At 39.2% G+C, this 20,408-nt stretch overlaps 1 protein-coding gene across 1 annotated transcript in view; it reads left to right on the top strand.

Moving 5' to 3' along the window:
- Positions 1-20,408, top strand: part of LOC131399988 (metabotropic glutamate receptor 8-like) — a 161,141-nt gene that overhangs the window by 122,836 nt on the left and 17,897 nt on the right. The window contains exon 2 of the mRNA XM_058534655.1: positions 4,268-4,484. Coding sequence (XP_058390638.1) covers positions 4,268-4,484 — 217 coding nt within the window. The remainder of the gene's footprint in view (positions 1-4,267; positions 4,485-20,408) is intronic.

Here is a 20,408-nt window from a genome sequence, read left to right as displayed (position 1 = left end):
TTATAGACCCTTTATACCTGTTTAATTAATCCTAAACATGATGCTGACTGCTAATTAAACAGCCCTGAAAGTGACTGACTGAAGGTAGTAATTTGAGATAATGAGTTTTGGTTTCAAACACTCAATTTTCACACTTTGTGCTCATTTTTAGAAAAGGGTGGCTCATTATCATAGGCAGGGTGGGGGTTGTATAAGACATTTTACTGCTGGACTCTGAGTAGCTGAGGAAGTGGGGGGATTATTATGTGTCCAAATAGGACAGAGAAATGGTATAGTGCTATAGAATGCTCCCCATCCCCTCCTACACACACACGCATGCACACACACCACACTCACATGTGCACAGAATTCCTTCCAAAGTGAAGGTCAGGCTGTTGAGTTTCTTTCATTAGAACATGGAAATGCACATGCTCTTGGTCTTTGGGAAAGTTTTACCTAGTAAAGGGTAGATCTTACTGAGTCATCCATTGTATCTCCTCTAGGTCCCCCAGAAGCGAGCAAGAAAGGTGAAAAAGGCCAAAGTTTGGCGTATGGCTTGAGATTTGGAGGGGTGTCCTTGCTGAGTAGTCATGTATTACAAAGGCACACAGCCTAATCAAGGGAACAATCTGCCAAGATAGGGCCAGTGTATCTGGCAGAGTAAGCAAAGGGGCAGGAGGAGGGCAGGTCAGACTGGTTTTGGTGTTCCCACATTGTTAATAAGTAAATTAACATGGTCTCACTAGGAGAACAGGACCAGGAAGAATTTGGAGTTAAATCATTATTAGAACCAATATACATAGATACAGGTTACACAGAGGCTGAATGGATTCTATAGCACCCTGGAGAGCTCCAAGCAAATTGTTCTACTTCTGTTCCCTAGGTAACTGAGGCTTTTATATCTTGGGAAGTTCAGTGTCACTTCGTTGGTCACCAATATGGAGTAGGACTCGCTAGACCTAAGAAAAGTTATACAGATGTTGAGGGCTTTTCAAAGATGTCGAGAGGAAAGTCAAAACCTCCACGTGGAAAACACTAACTCAAAAAGGCATATGCACCCCTGTATTCATTGCAGCATTATTTATAATAGCCAAAATATGGAAGCAACCTAAGTGTCCACTGATGGATGAATGGATAAAGAAAATGTGGTGTGTGTGTGTGTGTGTGTTCGTGTGTATATATATATATGCATATGTATAATAACATATATATAATGAAATATTATTCAGCCATAAAAAGGAAGGAAATCTTGCCATTTGTGACAACATGGATGGAACTTGAGGGCATTATGCTAAATGAAATAAGTCAGACAGAGAAAGTAAAAATGATATGATCTCACTTATATGAAGAATCTAAAATAAAACCCCACAAAACAAACATACAAACAAAAAACCAAGCTCATGGATACAGAGAAGAGATTGGTGGTTTCCCAGAGGCAGGGGCGTTGAGGGTGGACAAAATGGGAGAAGGGAGTTAAAAGCACAAACTCTCAGCTATAAAATAAATGTCACGGGGATGTAATGTACAGAATGGGGACTATAGCTAATAATACTGTGTGGTATGTTTGAAAGTTGCTAAGAGGGTAGATCTTGAAAGTTCATCACAAGAAAAAAAATTTTCTAACTATGTATGATGACGGATGTTGACTGGACTTAATGTGATCACTTTGCAATATATATGGATATTGAATAACTGTACACCTGGAACTAATGTAATGTATGCCAATTATACCTAAATTTTAAAAAATTGGCAGCTGCCCAAAAAATCCCCCCAAGAAAAATTAACCAATTCTATTTCCAAATAAAATTGGTAAGGAAAGACATCACAAATAAAGTGTTGAAATTAAAAAAAACCCAAACTGCTATGTGCATTGGGAATCAGTTGGCCAGAGGGTAGTGGGCAATGGTTGGATTCCAGGGTATACAGGCCTGAGTAGGAAGGTAGATCTACAGCCTCTTTGACATCAGAGCACTGTGGGATCTAATGGAGAACAAAGCTAACTGTTTTATGTGGGAGTCAAACCTGCATCTTCAACCAAGCAACCTGAGTTAGGGCATCTTGGAGTCATTTTGACCTCTTAACATTCACTCACAGCGTGGCAGCAGAGGAGTGATGAGATACATAGCTGCATAGCTCGCCCTCCCAAATTGCCCTTCTTTCACTCTTCATACTTTCATTGGGTGATTATATGCCCTCCTGTGGCTTGAACTACCAAGTCCGTTGTACTCCCACCATTCTTTATCTCCAGTCCCGAATTAAGAGAGTCTTCAGATTCTCCGATATTATTGCCCACTTTTTAGTTGCTTTCATTCATCTCACAGGAACCTTAAAAGAAGCAAATCAAAAGTAAAATTCATTGTTTTTGTCTGTCAAATCTTCTCTTGTCCTTCTGTCTATCTGGGTAAATAGCAAACATCATCTCCCAGTTACCAAAGCCATAGAACTGAGAGTCATTCCATATTTCTCCTCATCACCTACAGCTTTCTCTGTCTTTTAGATACTTACAAGTTCTAGATCCTTCCTTTTTCCCCCCTGCCACTGCCTTAGTTCAGCTTTCATACTTTCTTACTTAGATTTCTATCGTAGTGTTCTGATTGGTGGTTCTGCATCTAGTATGGCTTGCCTTTAATTCAATGTATCTCTAAGCATCGTGTGGGTCCACCTGCATCAGATTCTTCTGGAGGGCACATTAAAATGCAGATTCCCAGACCTCTAGACTTACAGAGTCAGAATCTTTGGGAATAGTGTTACCTAGGTGCACACTGAAATTTGAGAATCCCTGTTCTCTCCACTGCTGCCAATGTGATCTTTCTAAAACAAAAATCTGATTATGCCACTTCCTTGGTTACAATTACTTGGTTCTTCCCCATGCCCTTTGTGATAAAATCCATACTCCTTGTCATACGTGACTAGCTTTTCATCATCTGTCTAGCTCTGCGCTTTTATTTCCTGGTGTTCCTCCCTCGGTATCCTGTATTCCTGCCATGTGAAATGCTGCAATTCCTGGAATCTACCATGTCCTTTCTTGACTCTGTGCCTTTGGGTGTGCAGTTTCCTGTGGCTTAAATGTCCTTTCCTGCCTTGTTTGCCCGCTTTCCTGCATATTATGTGCTTCTGTCTAGCCTTCGTGTCCTTCTGGTGCACTTTTATTTATTTATTTTTTTGCTGAGAAAGAGTTTGCCCTGAGCTAACAACATCTGTTGCCTATCTTCCTCTTTTTTTACTTGAGGAAGATTAACACTGAGCTAACATCTGTGCCAATCTTCCTCTATTTTATATGTGGGTCCCTGCCACAGCATGGCTGACGAGTGGTGTAGGTCCTTGCCCGGGATCCGAACCGGTGAACCCGGGCTGCCAAAGCCGAGTGCACTGAGCTTAACTACACCATGAGGCCAGTCCTTTTGCTGCACTTCTTTAGCATCCATATGTTCTTCTCTCCTGGCACTTTTCACTGGTTTAGTAAGAGTCCTCACTTATGAGGATATATGAATATATGTTACATTTGAAAAGTTTTTTAGGAGCAAATTTGTGGTCTGTAGTTAATTTGTTACTCAGTTTGAATTTATTTAGGAGAAACAACATAAGATTCCTAGTTTTGAAAGTTTTTGTTAATTCACCATGTTTATGTTAGAAAATAGTCTCTTTTCTTAAAGAAATTATAGTATGGTTTCCTGTTTTGTGATTTTTTTGGAGGGGTGGCTTGAAACTTGTTTTTATTAGAAGGTACATGGTTGACTATTCCCAAATCTTTTTGTGGTACTCAATGATTATATCAATAATTAGTGAATAGATTTGAAAAACTATATATTTAAAATAATTTACCAAAAATATGATCTTAAGACTGAAAGAGTATCAAGTGTAAAAAAATCTCATATTAAATTCTCTGTTCCTCATTGTGTAGCCTTTATGTCCTAAAACCAAAGACAATTTCAGAGGTGACCTTTTCTGATGTATGTATGATACCTTCATTTCTGCACCAGAAGTAATCATGTACAGAATAAAAAAGCAACAACAACGAAAAGCACAAATGTTTTGCTTTGGCTTCAAAAACAATGGAACCTGAAGCTCAACTGAATTACTGCTGTTTAGAAATGTGCTTTGAAAGAAGGTCAGCCCACAGACCAAATAAAATACTTCCTAATTAAATTGGTGGTCATAAAACCACATTTTGGCTTCAGGCTGATATGTCTAGGTTTCTGGTATAGCTTTGGCTGTTTAGTGTCTTGTGACAGTCCATCATTCGACAAGATTCCTCGTGGGTTGAAATGACCTGTCATTTGTTTTGCAGATACCTCAAATCAGCTATGCATCCACAGCCCCAGAGCTAAGTGATAATACCAGGTATGACTTCTTCTCTCGGGTGGTCCCGCCTGACTCCTACCAAGCGCAAGCCATGGTGGACATCGTGACGGCACTGGGGTGGAATTATGTGTCGACACTGGCTTCTGAGGGCAACTACGGAGAGAGTGGTGTGGAGGCCTTCACTCAGATCTCGAGGGAGATTGGTAAGCATATATTTATCAGATGATTGTATTTGGAGGCAACAGGCTACAGAAGTCTGAGCATCTCCAAGTGCTCTCTGATTTGTATGGAATAATTAGAGCTCCTATAGATGCGTGACCTAGGCTGTCCACTCTAGGGGGAAGCTGGGTTTATTATAAATGATTTTGTTGTTCATGGTAGATCAAGGTGACACTTTGGTGCTAATTTAGGAAATAGAGCTCCTGACTCAGGTGAACATTTTTTAAAATTGTCTGTTTTGATGAGGGAGTTTGTTGGCACATTGGAGTCACTGTAAATTTGAATAAATGACATACTGTTTGATTGTTCTAGATGAAAGTTTACATTAGCAAGTCATTAAATTAAAAAAAAAAAAACGACAGTGGAGTTTAACATCCAACACTAGAGGGATTAAGACTGGTAATCATTTTAAAACAATCCGGAGGTAGCCCCCAAGCTATACTTAAGCGATATTCTTATTGTCATATTTGACTTTTTGCATTTTTATTCTTACCTTAAACTCTGAAGCTTACAGTGGGATGAAGGGCAAAATATAAAAAGTTGGTTAGAACAAGGTGCTAATGAACTCCATCCACGGCTTTTTTCAAGGTGCTTATCCAAATTTCTGTAGGCATTTCGTCAAGTCTGTTTAGCCATGAGGTTGTAAATCCATCTCACTTCTTGGAAAAGACAGAACCAAACAAAAAACAACTTAGAGCACAAATCTTATTGCTGATAAGTCAACAGTATAACTTTGTGGTTGAAAGGAGACATATTACTCTTCCTTAAGAAATACTATTATTCTTAATAAGAATTACTGAATAAAGTTTACATATTTTTCTATAAGAGTAATAACAATATTTTGTGGAAAAATTAAAGTGACCATTGGCTATTTTTGACTAATTTTGAACTTGAAGGAAAAAATTATGTTGGTAATTTATTGCCTTTCTTGGAGTCTACGACTCCGGGAAAGATCTTGGGAGTGATTTGCACTTATCCATAATGAGCAAAGACAAGGAGTCTAAAGTTATTGGGATAAGATTTTCTTTTGAAACGACTTGCAGATGCCTGGGATCTGTTCTTCTGCACATAATAGGGCATGCAAATTTATTATACACAATGTTTAGTATGTTTAACATTTGTTCCGGTGCTGTGCTGTTGCAGAAAATGTAGAAAAGGCATGGTCCTGTTGGACAGATTGGGTTAATTGATTTCATTGGCCAACTATTCACACCTGTTATAAGCCATGAAACCATAATCTTTGCTCTCTGGAATTTTAATTTATATCACTATTGCTATATAAATGATTCAAAACATTCAATTGAACTTTAAATGATGACAAATTATGTTATCTTCTTGGATAAGAATCCTAAGTTTATTCTTAGAGGAAATGCCCACTCAAATGAAAACAATAGCTTCTGGAAGCAGGGTTAATGCATTATTTAAGCAGCTGATGTCAGTTCTCACCAGAGTGATAATTCAACAAGAGAAGGAAACTAATCGAGTATGTATCAAAATGATAAGTTTTCTGCAGTGTCCTATACATTCTTCAACTACAGGACACATTTCGTGTGCATGAAACATTACTATGAAAAATTCAATACAGGACATAATTTGCCAATTGCTGCCGAATCTGATAAAATGCATTGTTCTAAAAGTTAAGTGAGATCGCAGTTTTATTCTTTTGACTAAAATAAGAAATACTTAGTTTTCACTTTTTAGGGAGCATTGCTATACTTTGATAATACCGTCACATAAAAGGATTCAGATGGTGCCATTCATTATTCCTGTTTCTATCTCAGTCATTAGTATGGGAGAAAATAATTTTAGTGCCTTGTCTATGCTCCTGATTAGAGTAACATGCTTCTTCTATGTTGATCCTTTCAGTATTCTGTGACTTAATTGGCTGTCCATTCTATTTCAGTTCTCACTTATCTGGGGGAATGGAGGAGGGATGGATTGTCAATTAATATTCAGAATACTGAAAAGGCCAAATTAGTACCAGACTAGAGTAAGCCATGGAATATATTAAATATCAAAATCATCCCTCATTTTAATGACAAAGATTTTATCTAGAACAAAATAGCTAAAAATTAAACCTTTTACATGACAATGATATTAATGGGAATGGAATGGTAGCAACTTAACCCATTCTGAAATGATCTGATGACTCTAATGAAAATGCATTAGTTCTGTAACATTTGCTCCTCTTACTATAACATTGATGACATCTCTGTCACCGTGTTAGTAGTCTGTTTTTAAAAATCTTAGTATCTTGACTTAGAAGGAGATGTATAAATTCATTTTCTGAAGTGTCTGCCTATTAATAAAATTATATATTTTCCCAACTCTTATAAATTTTCCTGTACTCTGTTCTGAATTTCTCTCGCAACATTGATTGCTAAGAAATTTCAGTGTAAATTGAGGCTTCTTGTGTTTTATCTCTGATTAATTCAAACAGATCATAATGGAATGATAGTGAAATGAAAATCTGTTTAGTGATAAATTGCTTGTACAGTTTGATTAGAACGTTTTCATTTTAACAAAATCTGAGTCTTGGTGAAGTGTCCTTTGTGAATCTTGGAGAATGAAGTTTGTGAGTGAATGATGATCATGAACGCAGACGTCAGTGATGGCTCTTCTCTAGTCAAAATCCTTCTGAGGGAGAGGGGACAGGAGTTATTTGATAAAATAAAGACAAATAGCTCCTCGATATCCTAGCTGCTATAGTCTCAGCCCAAGGCATCCTTGACTATAGGATTTTCATTGGAGAAGGCAAAAAACATATTTGAGATCAGCAAATAGCACAATTTGACTGAAGCATGATTTATGAATTGAGGTATGGGAGACAAAATTGGAAGGCTTGACATGGACACATAGTTGAGTATTTCACCTCATAGGGTAATAATTTTATCCTTCGTTTGCTAGACGATGGAGGAAGCTGTTGAAGAGAGAGGGATCTATCAAGATGTGTATTTAAGATTGTACTAATGGGGCTAGCCTGGTGGCATAGTGGTTAAGTCAAGTCCACGTGCTCTGCTTTGGCAGCCCAGTGTTTGCCGGTTTGGATCCCAGGCGTGGACCTACACACCGCTCATCAAGCCATGCTATGGTGGTGTCCCACATGCAAAATAGAGGAAGGTAGGCACGGATGTTAGCTCAGGGACAATCTTCCTCAGCAAAAAGAGGAAGATTGGCAACAGATGTTAGCTCATGGCTGATCTTCCTCACCAAAAAAAAAAAAAAAAAAGATTGGGCGGCTGGCCTGGTGGCGCAAGCGGTTAGTGCGTGCGCTCTGCTGCAGCGGCCTGGGGTTCGCCAGGTCGGATCCTGGGCGCGCACTGATGCACTGCTTGGCAAGCCATGCTGTGGCAGCATCCCATATAAAGCGGAGGAAGATGGGCACGGATGTTAGCCCAGGGCCAGTCTTCCTCAGCAAAAAAAGAGGAGGATTGGCAGATGTTAGCACAGGGCTGATCTCCTCACAAAAAAAAAAAAAAAAGATTGTACTAATGAGAAGCAGAAGATGGGGAGACCAGTTGAGAGGCCTTTGCAATATCAGTCTTGGTATAAGGCAGTGATAATAGAAATGGAAGAGGGAACAGACTTGAGAGACATTTGTGATATGGGAACTATGGAACTTAGCAACTGACTGGAAGTATACCTTGAGGGTAAGAAAAAAATTAAAGTTAAACTTGAAATTCTGAACCTGGGAAATTGGGAGAATGCAAATGCCAGGAATAGAAAAGAAACAGTAAAATGGAAAGGTTGGGTTGGGATGGGAAGTATGGTTTGGTTATAAACACAATAAACTGTAGGTACCAATGAGTATCTTTACGGAGAAGAGCAGCAAAAAACATTTGTCTAGAGCCAAGTCAGGAACTGAGATGTAGATCTGAAGCTCATTCTCACAATATTGATAATTGAAGTCGAGAAAGGTAATTGCTGAGGTAGAACATGTGGAGTGAGAATTGAGGTAGGATAGACTCTTGGGGAGAAGCTTTATATAAAGTTATGGGATAACAAGTGTAGGTGAGGATGTAGAAAAAAGGGAACCCTTGTACACTATTGGTAGGGGTGCAAATTGGTACAGTCATTCTGGAAAATAATATGGAGGTTCCTCAAAAATTAAAAATAGAACTACCATATGATTCAGCAATCCCACTTCTGGATATATATCCAAAGCAAACGAGATCAGTATCTTGAAGAGATAGCTGCACTGTCATGTTCATTGCAGCATTATACACAATAGCCAAGATATGGAAACCACCTAAGTTTCCATTGATGGATGAATGGATAAAGAAAATATATATACAATGGAATATTATTCAGCCTTAGAAAAGGAAATCCTGCCATTTGTGACAACATGGATGAACCTGGAGGACATTAGGCTAAGTGAAACAAGTCAGACACAGAAAAACAAACACTGAATGATCTCACTTATATGTGGAATCTAATGAAGTTGAACTCATAAAAGCAGACAGTAGAATGGTGGTTGCAGGGGCAGGGGAGTAGGAGAAATGGGGAGATGTTGGCCAAAGGGTACAAACTTTTAGTAACACAAGATGAATAAGTTGTGGAGAGCTAATGTACAGAATGGTTTCTATAGTTAATAATAGTCTACTGTATACTTGAAATTTGCTAAGAGAGCTGATGTTAAGTGTTCTCACCACACACACACACACACGCACACACACACACACACAAATAGTAACTATGTAAGGTGATGGATATGTTAATTACCTTGATTGTGGTAATCATTCCACATGTATACATGTAGTAAAACATCACATTCTATACCTTAAATATGTATAATTTTTATTTGTTAGTTGTACCTCAGTAAAGTTGGAAAAATATAAAATTGGTATAAATGAAAAAAAACCAAAGGTGTGGGAATAATGGCCTAGACTTAGCAGTGGAAAGCTAGGAGTGTGGCAGAGTGTTCTCTTCTCTTGTTGGGTTTGTGGCCATGAGAGGACTCTCAGCCTCCTTTGAAGAGGATTTCTATGATGTGAGATGGTAGGACTTCTTGAGGAAAAATTCAAGGATATCGAGCAGATTTTCATAAGAGAACAGGAACTTTTCTCAGAGGGCATGGCTGAATGTGTGTGGTACAGTGGCAGAGAATGAACAGAGTAACCTTGAGAGAGGGTGTGTTAGTTCCCTAGGGCTGCCGTAACAAAATACCACCAACTGCATGCCTTAAAGCAACGGAACTTTATTGTCTCACTGTTCTGGAGGCTAGAAATCTAAAATCAAAGTGTCAGCATGGTCATGCTGCTCCTGAAAACTGTACGAGAGAATCTGTCCTTTCATGTCTTGTATGCCCTGTAGCTTCTGGTGTTTGCTAGTAATCCTTGGTGTTCATTGGCTTGTAGATGCATCACTCCCATCTCTGCCTCCATCATCACATTGCTATCTTCTCCTTTCTTGTGTCTGTCTCTGTGTTTTCTCTTTTTATAAGGATGCCAGTCAGATTGGATTAAGGGCTCATCCTACTCCAGTATGTCCTCATCTTAATTAGTTACACCTGTGATGAGCTTATTTCCATATAAGGTCACATTCTGAGGTACTGGGGTTACGATTTCCACATATCTTGTTGGGACACACTGCTTAATACCCATAACAGGGGGTAATAGTGAAGAAGGGTATACATAGAGAGATACCTTCCTGTGACAGGGATGGGAGGTAGACCAGGAGGACAACCGTTTAGCTCTCATAAAGATGAGAGGGTTGCTGAGTAGACAGAATTTGGTTAATGGATTTGGTTATAATGCTATAATAAAACCAGTTCAGAAGTTCCTTTTGGAGTGTTACAGACTTCTACTCTCCCATTCCTGACTACTTGGGTAGATGGGGTGATCTAATGGATAATTCGAGGGTTCCAGACTGTGGCAGGTGGTGGGATCCTAGTGTCAGGCTTTCCCTGACACTAGGTAGTCAAGAGCTTCCCAGTAGGATTGCAGTGAGCACTGCCTGTACAGTGGTGTACTGACTGTTCAACATCTCTGCTTTGTGTATTTCTAAGATGCTACTTTTTTTGATGACACCTGGAAAATTATGGACATCCAGAGAGTCCTTTCTGGCCTAATATATTTTTATTATCCCCTTTGGTCTCTTTTGGCTTGAGGGAAGGGAATAGCTTAGTTGCTTTTGGTTGTTAAGACTTATCCGTCACCCATGTTACACACCCTCAGCTGTACGGAACATAGTCCTCGATTTCTGTCTTGTTTTAATTATTGGGTGTGATGTTTTCATTGATATTGTAATAAAGAGGTTGATAATATATGCTCATGCTTTTCCATCATAAGCTCTGGGGCTTGTAGCTTGTGACTCAATAAATGACTTCCTTGAGTCTTTAGACAGGTTCTTTCACTTCTTTATCTTCCTTTATTATATTATTTTTAAAAAGAAGACAGGATAGTAAATGTTAATGCTACCCCTATCATTATAAGGGGCAAGGAAACTAAAGCTTTATCTTTGAAGATAAAAGGAATTTGTGAAAGCGTTATATCTTTTCACTGTGGATTTGCACAGTATGGCAACACAGCTCCTTTAATCAGTCCTCATGTTTATGAACGGCTTATTGAAGATGACAGGCCTACGAGTTGTCATCGCACACATTACAGGGGGCACAATAGACCTGATTCTGTCAAATCTTCTACCATACGTGACTTTTTTCTTTCTAATTTGCAAATACTGGAAGCTTCTGACTATTGTCTGACATGTGTTCAGAATCTTAAAATCTCAGAGTTGGAAGGGACCACAGAGGTCGTTGGATTGGCAGAATCTGTTTGAAATGTTAATGCAATACAGCAATTTAATTAATTCATTTTTTATATATAAAATGACTGACACTTGCCAAAACATTTGATAGTGATTTATTTTTGACGAGAGTCAAGCAATAAAGTGAGAGAAATTTCATTCTTAGTGTACAGTTGAAAAGTGCCCACGGATCATATTTTTAAACTATTTCAGTACAGTTTTAAAAGAAAGCATTTTTTGCCTATTGGGTTATAAACAAGAACCAAGTTTCTATTAACTGAAATGGATTCACATCAAGATTAAAACAAAGTATTTTCAATGACACAAAGAAAAGAATACATAAAGAGCAGCTTTTTCCCTTAGATGTTCATTGCTTTGGAAAAATGATTTCCAGCAGGCAAAAATCAATTTAACAAAAGTATTAATGTTGTAAAATACTGTGAATGAAAGGAAACATTTTAATTCAATTGAAATTTTTACTTTATATTTCCACAGCTGAGTTCTATTGATAACACCACATTTCAAGTTGCAAATCATATTTAATTAATATTAACACCAGGTAATTGGCAAGAATAACTTCAAAGGAGGGCTGGAAATTGCAAATTGGAACTGCAGGTGCAGCAATCCTGCAGAAGCTTTATAGGGATCCAAAGAAAGTGTATATGGTTTTAACAATTACTGCAGAACCTGATCAAATACAGCGTCATTTCAAAGCTGTTCTTCACCCTGGCCGTTCTTAATATTTAGGGCTTATGAACTGCGAAGAAGCAATGGCTGCTGTTAATGTGAAATAGCAAACAGAATTCAATATGTGCTTTCAAACCTATGATTCTAATGCTGAAATTAAGTGTTTAGTAAACAATGGAGTTCAATGCAGTGGAACCCACCTTGGAGTCAAGAACTTAAGTCCTTCTTCTTCAATTATGAGTCTTTGAGGATTAATTTTCTTGTCTGTAAGATGGGAGCTTCTGCTCAGTGATCATCACTTGATATACTACTTGTGAATGCTTTTCATAAACTCTAAAGTGCTATTTGATGGCAGGTATTACTAGTGAAAGGGACGGGGATAATTTTAATTTTTCCCCAGTGTGTGGCAAAGTGGTATATTATTATGCGGATGGTAGATGTATTGCTTGGAGGGTAGGATAAATGGCCAAAGAGGCCTTTGCTTGATTTGTTAATTGCCTTCAAATTTAGTCATATTCTGCCTGAAAGATCAGAGAGGAGAATTTTGAGTGGCTTCTGAACACCTACCCTCTGTGTTCTCCTCACTAGTTCTCCACAACCACAGTGGCAGGTGTTCCATCCTAAGTCTGATTCTTGTCACCCCTGGCTGTCAAATATTACTTGTCATGTCACCTGACAGTTGTCTTTGCTTGGGTCTGATCGTTCAATTGCTACTTAAAATGATTGACATATCAGGCCAAGTTTGGGGTATCTTGCCTCATCCTTGGTGATATGCTGCCATGAGTCCCTGAGCTTAACCCGGTGGCACCACTTGCCACTCTGATTGTAACGCTGATTTCTCTGTATACCTTTTCCACCAGAATGTGTTTTTCTCAGCCAAAGGAGCCCCCAACACCCAGAAGAGTGTCTGACACATAACAGGCACTTCATGAATTTATGTTCAATGGCCATTGTCACCAGATTCATGGTTGTGTTGGTATTGTGAGCCTGTTGTGTTGGTGTTGTGAGCCTAGAGGTAAGGCTTGCTCAGGCTCTGGGACTTGAAAGGCAGAGATGTTTCCAACAATGGCTTATATATTTTCTTTTCTAATGTGTAACCTATACGGGAACCTTCAGGTGCTTCTGTACTGTTAAGCCACTGAGAATTCAAATTTTTATTCCTGGAAAATACCAAAGCCTATAATCTGTAGATTCAGCCCACCCCGAATACCTCAGGCCAAACAGTGCTGAGGAGTGGTTAAGACATTCTCACTGGCTGGGTTTGAGTTCCAGATCTGTCATATCCTAGCTATGCAACTCTGGGTAACTTACGTATCTTGTTGTGCCCCAATTTCCTCATCTATAGAATAGGGATAACGATTGTATAAGAATTGAATGAAATCATGCATAACGTTGTGTGGCTCATGGTAAGTGCTCAGTAACTGTCAACATGTATCATGTTAGGAGTCCGTCCTCAGCAATGGGTGTCCCAGGAGTGGTCTTATTGCCCTGAGCCTGTATCCAGTTTGCTCAATGAGTAGAAGGCCGAGTGAAGCCTAAATAAGTGCTCAGTTAAAGGCAGCCAGTACCTGTCATTCCTGAAACTTGCTTTGTACCTCCTAACAGTGACCAATCCTATCATTATTTTTTCTTAGCATAATAAGTATACTACCTAGAATAGTGTTGGCATATGGTTGAATGCAAGAATTAATTAAATACCAGTCAGGGTATTTAACTCTTTCACTTGATTGGGTAGAGGTGTCTGGTCCTCTGCCTGTGTTCTCACACAGCTGCTGAGGTCTGACTATGCCTGAAACCACCGAGGAGAACACTGTCTATGTATTGTGCCTTTAGTACGTGCTGGGGTCCTGACCCTGTCTTGCTTGTTGTCTTGACGTTTCTCATGTCTCTTTAGTGTCCTATCCCTAGAATAAGGGAGTTTAGACTCAGGTGATAGTTTGAATTTCTCTCTCAGAGATTCCCATGCTAATGCTTAGAAAGAGCCAAGATCTGTCATTTCAACAGTATGGTCCCTGTTTTGAGTTATTTTTTTCTGCTACCTAACTCTTATTGCCAACTGTATTAGTTTCCTAGGGCTGCCGTAATAAAGTTCAACAAACTGGGTGGCTTAAGCACCATAAATTTATTGTCTCATGGTTCTGGAGGCTAGAAGTCTGAGATCAAGGTGACAGCAGGGTTGGTTCCTTCTGAGGGCTGTAAAGGAGAATCTGTTCCAGGCTTCTCCCCTAGCTTCTAGTGGTTTGCTAGCGATCTTTGGTGTTCTTTGGCATATATGCATCTACAGAAGCATCATCCTGTTCTCTGCTTTTCTTCACATGACATTTTCCCTGTATATGTGTGTGTGTGTCTGTGTCCAAATTTCCTCTTTTTAAAAGGACACCAGTCATATCGGATTAGGAGCTCACCCTAATCCAATATGACCTCATATTGGATGACTTCATATAAGGTGAGTATGACCTCATCTTCACTTAATTAATCACATCTGTAATGACCCTTAATTACATCTGCAATGAAAATAAGGTCACATTCTGAAGTACTGGGAGTTGGACTTCAACATATGAATTTTGGGGGGACACAATTTAATCCATAACACTGACCAGAGCTGCTGGATTGAGCCCTGATTTATGGAGTTCTGTCTGAACTGAACTCATATTTGTCCTCCTCCTTTAGATGGATTTTGGACCTTGGGCTACCCAGTTTCTCCTGAGGGATCAGCTTCTGTAACCAGCTTAACCAGCCCTGTTTCCGCTTGTCCTTGCCAGTTGCTTCCTGCATGCCTCACAACTGAATGCCCGAGCCATGACAAGAGTGTACTTTTCCTCCTGTATTTAGCCCCAAAGAAATCACATTCTTTTATTTCCCTTTCCAAAGTCATTTCCTCGTTAAAGCCTTTCTGTTTGGAAACTCCAGCACTAGATGAGAGCTTTAAGGTGCAATCTGTACTTTAGTGTGTTGATAGAACATAATATAAAAACACCCTTCTGCAGAAATGAAGCAACATCAGAATCCATTTATGTCATTTTTGTAGGCCCTGTAAGAGTTGGCCTGAGAATTAGAAGTGTGTTTTCTCAGTTTACTTCATAACTTATCAACTAAGCGATAATTATAGTTTCCTTGAAAATTAATGGCTCAAGAAGAGTACAATCGGAGGCTAAAAGATGAATAGTTTATTGAAATAGGTGCCAATTATTTCAAGGGTTATGTCCCTTGGCAGAACTGTGCCACACGGTCTTTATTCCCTAACATCTGCATATTTGACAGATACTGGGCTTCTTTCTTTGCTCCTTTCAATGTTACCTGACCAGAGCCATTTCATGATTCATTGGGGGCCCCACAAGGGGAAGGCAGGAGAAAGCAGAGAAAATGAAACTCAAGTCAGCACATTTTCTTTCTTGTTAACAGCTCTGGGAAGAGATTTGGTCAGGAAGGGAATTTTAAGTAATGATTTAAACATACCTTCTGGCAGTTGTAACAGTGAGAAAAAAAAGCCTGTTGTAGCAGCTCAGATACACTTCCCACGCAGTGGTACTTGGGGCCGTGTGACTCTCGGGCCACATTTGCATCATGCATCATGGCTGGCATGCACATAATGGGCTATTAAGGGAACGAGGGATGTGCAGAGTACATTGCTAACTTTTTGTGTTTTGTATCACGGAGGGCAACCACTGTGTTCCCCTTCAAAATGTTGCTTGATGTTATTGCCAGAGGAATCCTGTGTTAGATGGAACTATTCATGGGAGCTGATGTGACATTTCATTCAACAAATATTTGAGTACCTACTATGTGTTAGGGCCTTGTTCTCAGAGGTTACAGTGCTGGATGAGTCAGACCTGATTGCTGCCCTTGTAGGATTTCCAGTCAAGTTCACTGTTTTTGCATTTCTCATGTCCTTTTAGTCTCCTATCTCTAGGCTACAAGAATTCAGCCTAAGCCCACAGTGTGAGATGCCTCAAACCGAGAATCCATGAAAATGCTGAGAGAGAGCCTGGATCTGTCACATCAACAACTTCCCTTGTGTGTTCTGGAGATGCTGGAGTTCAGCTGAGGTGTCCATGGCATGCTGGGGGAAGGACACATATTTGAGGGAAGAAGTACATGTATGTGTATGTTTGTGTGGTCATGCACAGAGGAATAGACCTGGACAGAGAAGCTCACCAGGTACAGATGTTTGGGAGTAATGCCAGATGCAGGTGGGGTGAGGAACTCCATTTAGCTATGCAGAACATAGATCAAGAGATTATGATTCTGGGCACTAATCTGAATTTACTGCCATGTGGCAAGAGATTCATTCATGCCAGCTCTGAGCCTGGAATTCCTGCCATCCCCCACATTGGTCTGGGTAACGTTTCCTTGTCCTTCTGTTCTCGGATTATTTCCAGGAAGCCTTCTCTGATCTCCATCTCCTCCTCCCAGAGAAACCTAAGTTAGGTTTCTCTGCTGTGTGTTCTCTCAAATAAAAACAAATCCAGACTTAGATAAGGAGAGATTTATTCAGAAGAAAGACTATTGCAATAGAGAGAATACTCCGATATCAGAAATCCATAAGCATGGCAAAATCAAAGAGAAAAAGGCTTTTCTTTTATACAGTAGGGAGAAGTAAGCAAAAGCTTAACACAAACTTTTAAAGGGAGGTTTGAGCAAGCAAAGGGGGAACAACCAGTAGGGTCTGAGAGGAAAGTGTCCTGCTATGGTCAGCCAATTTCCAGGGGCAGCTAGTAAGGGGACATGTTCCATTTTTCAGTGCTTGTGCAAATTTGGGGGCAGAGTTCAAGGGCATGTAGGAAGGAGAGAAGTTTGACTCAAGTTCTGTCAAGACAAAGCAGAGGATGAGAAGTGGGCAACTGTGAACACTTAGTAAGTTTCTATGGTATCATGCAGATATCTTACCCCTTTGTATTTTATTTTATTTTTTAAAAATTATTTTATTGAGGTCATATTGGTTTATAACATTGTGTAATTTCAGGTGTACATTGTTACATATCAGTTTCTGTACAAACTGCATCATGCTCGCCACCAATAGTCTAGTTTTTATCCGTCACCATATATATGTGCCCGTTTACCCCTTTCACCCAGCGAGCACTCCTTTCCCCTCTGGTAACCACTAATCTCTTCTCTTTATTCTTATGTTTGTTTATCTTCCACATATGAGTGAAATCATATGGTGTTTGTCTTTCTCTGTCTATCTTATTTTGCTTAACATAATACCTTCAAGGTCCGTCCATGTTGTTGCAAATGCGATGATTTTGTCTTTTTTTATTGCTAAGTAGTATTCCATATGTATATACTACATCTTTATCCATTCATCAGTTGATGGGCTCTTGGGTTGCTTCCACATCTTGGCTATTGTGAATAATGCTGCAATGAACATAGGGGTACATAGCTCTCTTGGTATTGTTGATTTCATGTTCTTTGGATAAATACCAAACACAGTGATATCTGGATTGTACGGTATTTCTATTTTTAATTTTTTGGGAAATATCCAACTGTTTTCCATAGTGGCTGCACCAGTTTGCATTCCCACCAGCGGTGTATGAGGGTTCCCTTTTCTCCACATCCTCTCCAACATTTGTTGTTTTTCTTTTTTTAAAGATGCTTTTTTTTTTTTTTTTTTGAGGAAGATCAGCCCTGAGCTAACATCCATGCTAATCCTCCTCTTTTTGCTGAGGAAGACTGGCTCTGAGCTAACATCTATTGCCAATCCTCCTCCTTTTTTTTTTCCCCAAAGCCCCAGTAGATAGTTGTATGTCGTAGTTGCACATCTTTCTAGTTGCTGTATGTGGGACCCGGCCTCAGCATGGCCGGAGAAGCAGTGCATCAGTGCGCGCCTGGGATCCGAACCCGGGCCGCCAGTAGCAGAGCGCGCGCACTTAACCGCTAAGCCACGGGGCCGGCCCAACATTTGTTATTTTTTGTCTTGTTATTATAGCCATTCTGACAGGTGTAAGGTGATATCTCATTGTAGTTTTGATTTGCATTTCCCTAATGATTAGTGATGTTGAACATCTTTTCATGTGCCTGTTGGCCATCTGTATATCTTCTTTGGGAAAATGTCTGTTCATATCCTCTGCCCATTTTGTGATCAAGTTGTTTGTTTTTTTGTTGTTGAGTTGTATGAGTTCTTTAAATATTTTGGAAATTAACCCCTTGTCAGATATATGATTTGCAAATATTTTCTCCCAGTTGGTGGGTTGTCTTTTCGTTTTGTTCATGGTTTCCTTTGCCTTGCAGAAGCTTTTTAGTCTGATGTAGTCCCATTTGTTAATTTTTTCTTTTGTTTCCCTTGCCTGAGTAGACATGGTATTCAAAAAGATGTTGCTAAGACTGATGTCAAAGAGTGTATTGCCTATATTTTCTTCTGGAGTTTTATGGTTTCAGGTCTTACATTCAAGTCTTTAATCCATTTTGAATTAGTTTTTTGTCTGGTATAAGATAATGGTCTACTTTCATTTTTTTGCATGTGGCTGTCCAGTTTTCCCAGCACCATTTATTTTATTTATTTATTTATTATTTTTTTTGTGAGGAGATCAGCCCTGTGCTAACATCTGCTGATCCTCCTCTTTTTTTTTGCTGAGGAAGACTGGCCCTAGGCTAACATCTGTACCCATCTTCCTCCGCTTTATATGGGATGCCGCCACAGTATGTCTTGCCAACCAGTGCATCGGTGCGTGCCCGGGATCTGAACCGGCGAACCCCGGGCCACCACAGTGGAGCACATGCACTTTGCTTGAGCCACAAGGCCGGCCCCCACAGCACCATTTATTGAAGAGACTTTCTTTTCTCCATTGTATGTTCTTGGCTCATTTGTTGAAGATAGGCTGTCCATAGGTGTGGTTTTATTTCTGGGCTTTCAATTCTGTTCCATTGATCTGTGTGTCTGTTTTTGTGCCAGTACCATGCTGTTTTGATTACTATAGCTTTGTAGTATATTTTGAAGTCAGGGATTGTGATGCCTCCAGCTTTGTTCTTTTTTCTCAGGACTGCTGTGGCTATTCGGGGTCTTTTGTTGTTCCATATAAATTTTAGTCTTCCTTGGTCTATCTCTGTGAAGAATGTCCTTGGGATTCTGATTGGGATTACATTGAATCTGTAGATTGCTTATGGTATATGGACATTTTAACTGTGTTTATTTTTCCAATCCATGAACATAGAATATCTTTTCATTTCTTTATGTCTTCTTCAATTTCGTTCAATAATGTCTTATAGTTTTCAGTGTATAGGTCTTTCACTTCCGTGGTTTATTCCTACATATTTTATTCTTTTTGTCGTGATCGTAAATGGGATCATATTCTTGACTTCTCTTTCTGCTAGTTCATTATTAGTGTTTAAAAATGCAGCTGATTTTTGTAAGTTGATTTTGTACCCTGCAACTTTGCTGTAGTTGTTGATTATTTCTAACAGTTCTCTGGTGGATTCTTTAGGGTTTCTATATACAGAATCATGTTGTCTGCAAACAGTGAGAGTTTTACTTCTTCCTTTGCAATTTGGATACCTTTTATATCTTTTCCTTGCCTAATTGCTCTGGCCAAAACCTCCAAGTACTATATTGAATAGGAATGGCAAGAGTGGGCACCCTTGTCTTGTTCCTGTTCTCAGAGGGATGGCTTTCAGTTTTTCACTGTTAGATGTGTTGTTGGCTGTGGGTTTGTCATATGTGGCCTTTATTATGTTGAGGTACTTTCCTTCTATACCCATTTTATTGAGAGTTTTTATCATAAATGGATTTGGTTCTTATCAAGTCTTCCTCTGCATCTATTGAGATGATCATGTGATTTTTATTCCTCATTTTGTTAACATGGTTTATCACATTGATTGATTTGCAGACGTTGAACCATACCTGCATCACTGGTATAAACCCCACTTGATCATGGTGTATGATCCTTTTAACATATCACTGTATTTAATTTGCTAATATTTGGTTGAGGTTTTTCGCATCTATGTCTGTCAGTGATATAGGCCTATAATTTTCCTTCTTTGTGTTGTCCTTATCTGGTTCGGGTATCAGGGTAATACTGGCCTCATAGAATGAGTTAGGAAGTGTTCTATCTTCTTCAAGTTTTGGAATAGTTTGAGAAAGATAGATATTGAATCTTCTTAGAATGCTTGGTAGAATTCTCCAGAGAAGTCATCTGGTCCTGGACTTTTGTTTTTTTGGAGATTTTTGATTACTGTTTCAATCTCTTTACTTGTGATTGGTCTATTCAGATTCTCTATTTCTTCTTGATTCAGATTTAGGAGGTTGTATGAGTCTAAGAATTTATCTATTTCTTCTAGGTTATGCAATTTGTTGGCATATAGTTTTTCATAGTATTCTCTCTTAATCCTTTGTATTCCTGTGGTATCCATTGTAATTTCTCCTCTTTAATTTTAATTTTATTTATTTGAGCCTTCTCTCTTTTTTTCTCAGCGAGTTTGGCAAAGGGTTTGTCAATTTCATTTATCTTCTCAAAGAACCAGCTCTTAGTTTCATTGATCCTTTC

Source organism: Diceros bicornis, chromosome 3, assembly GCF_020826845.1.
Source record: "Diceros bicornis minor isolate mBicDic1 chromosome 3, mDicBic1.mat.cur, whole genome shotgun sequence".
Lineage (NCBI taxonomy): Eukaryota > Metazoa > Chordata > Mammalia > Perissodactyla > Rhinocerotidae > Diceros > Diceros bicornis.
This window is presented reverse-complemented; position numbering and strand designations above follow the sequence as displayed.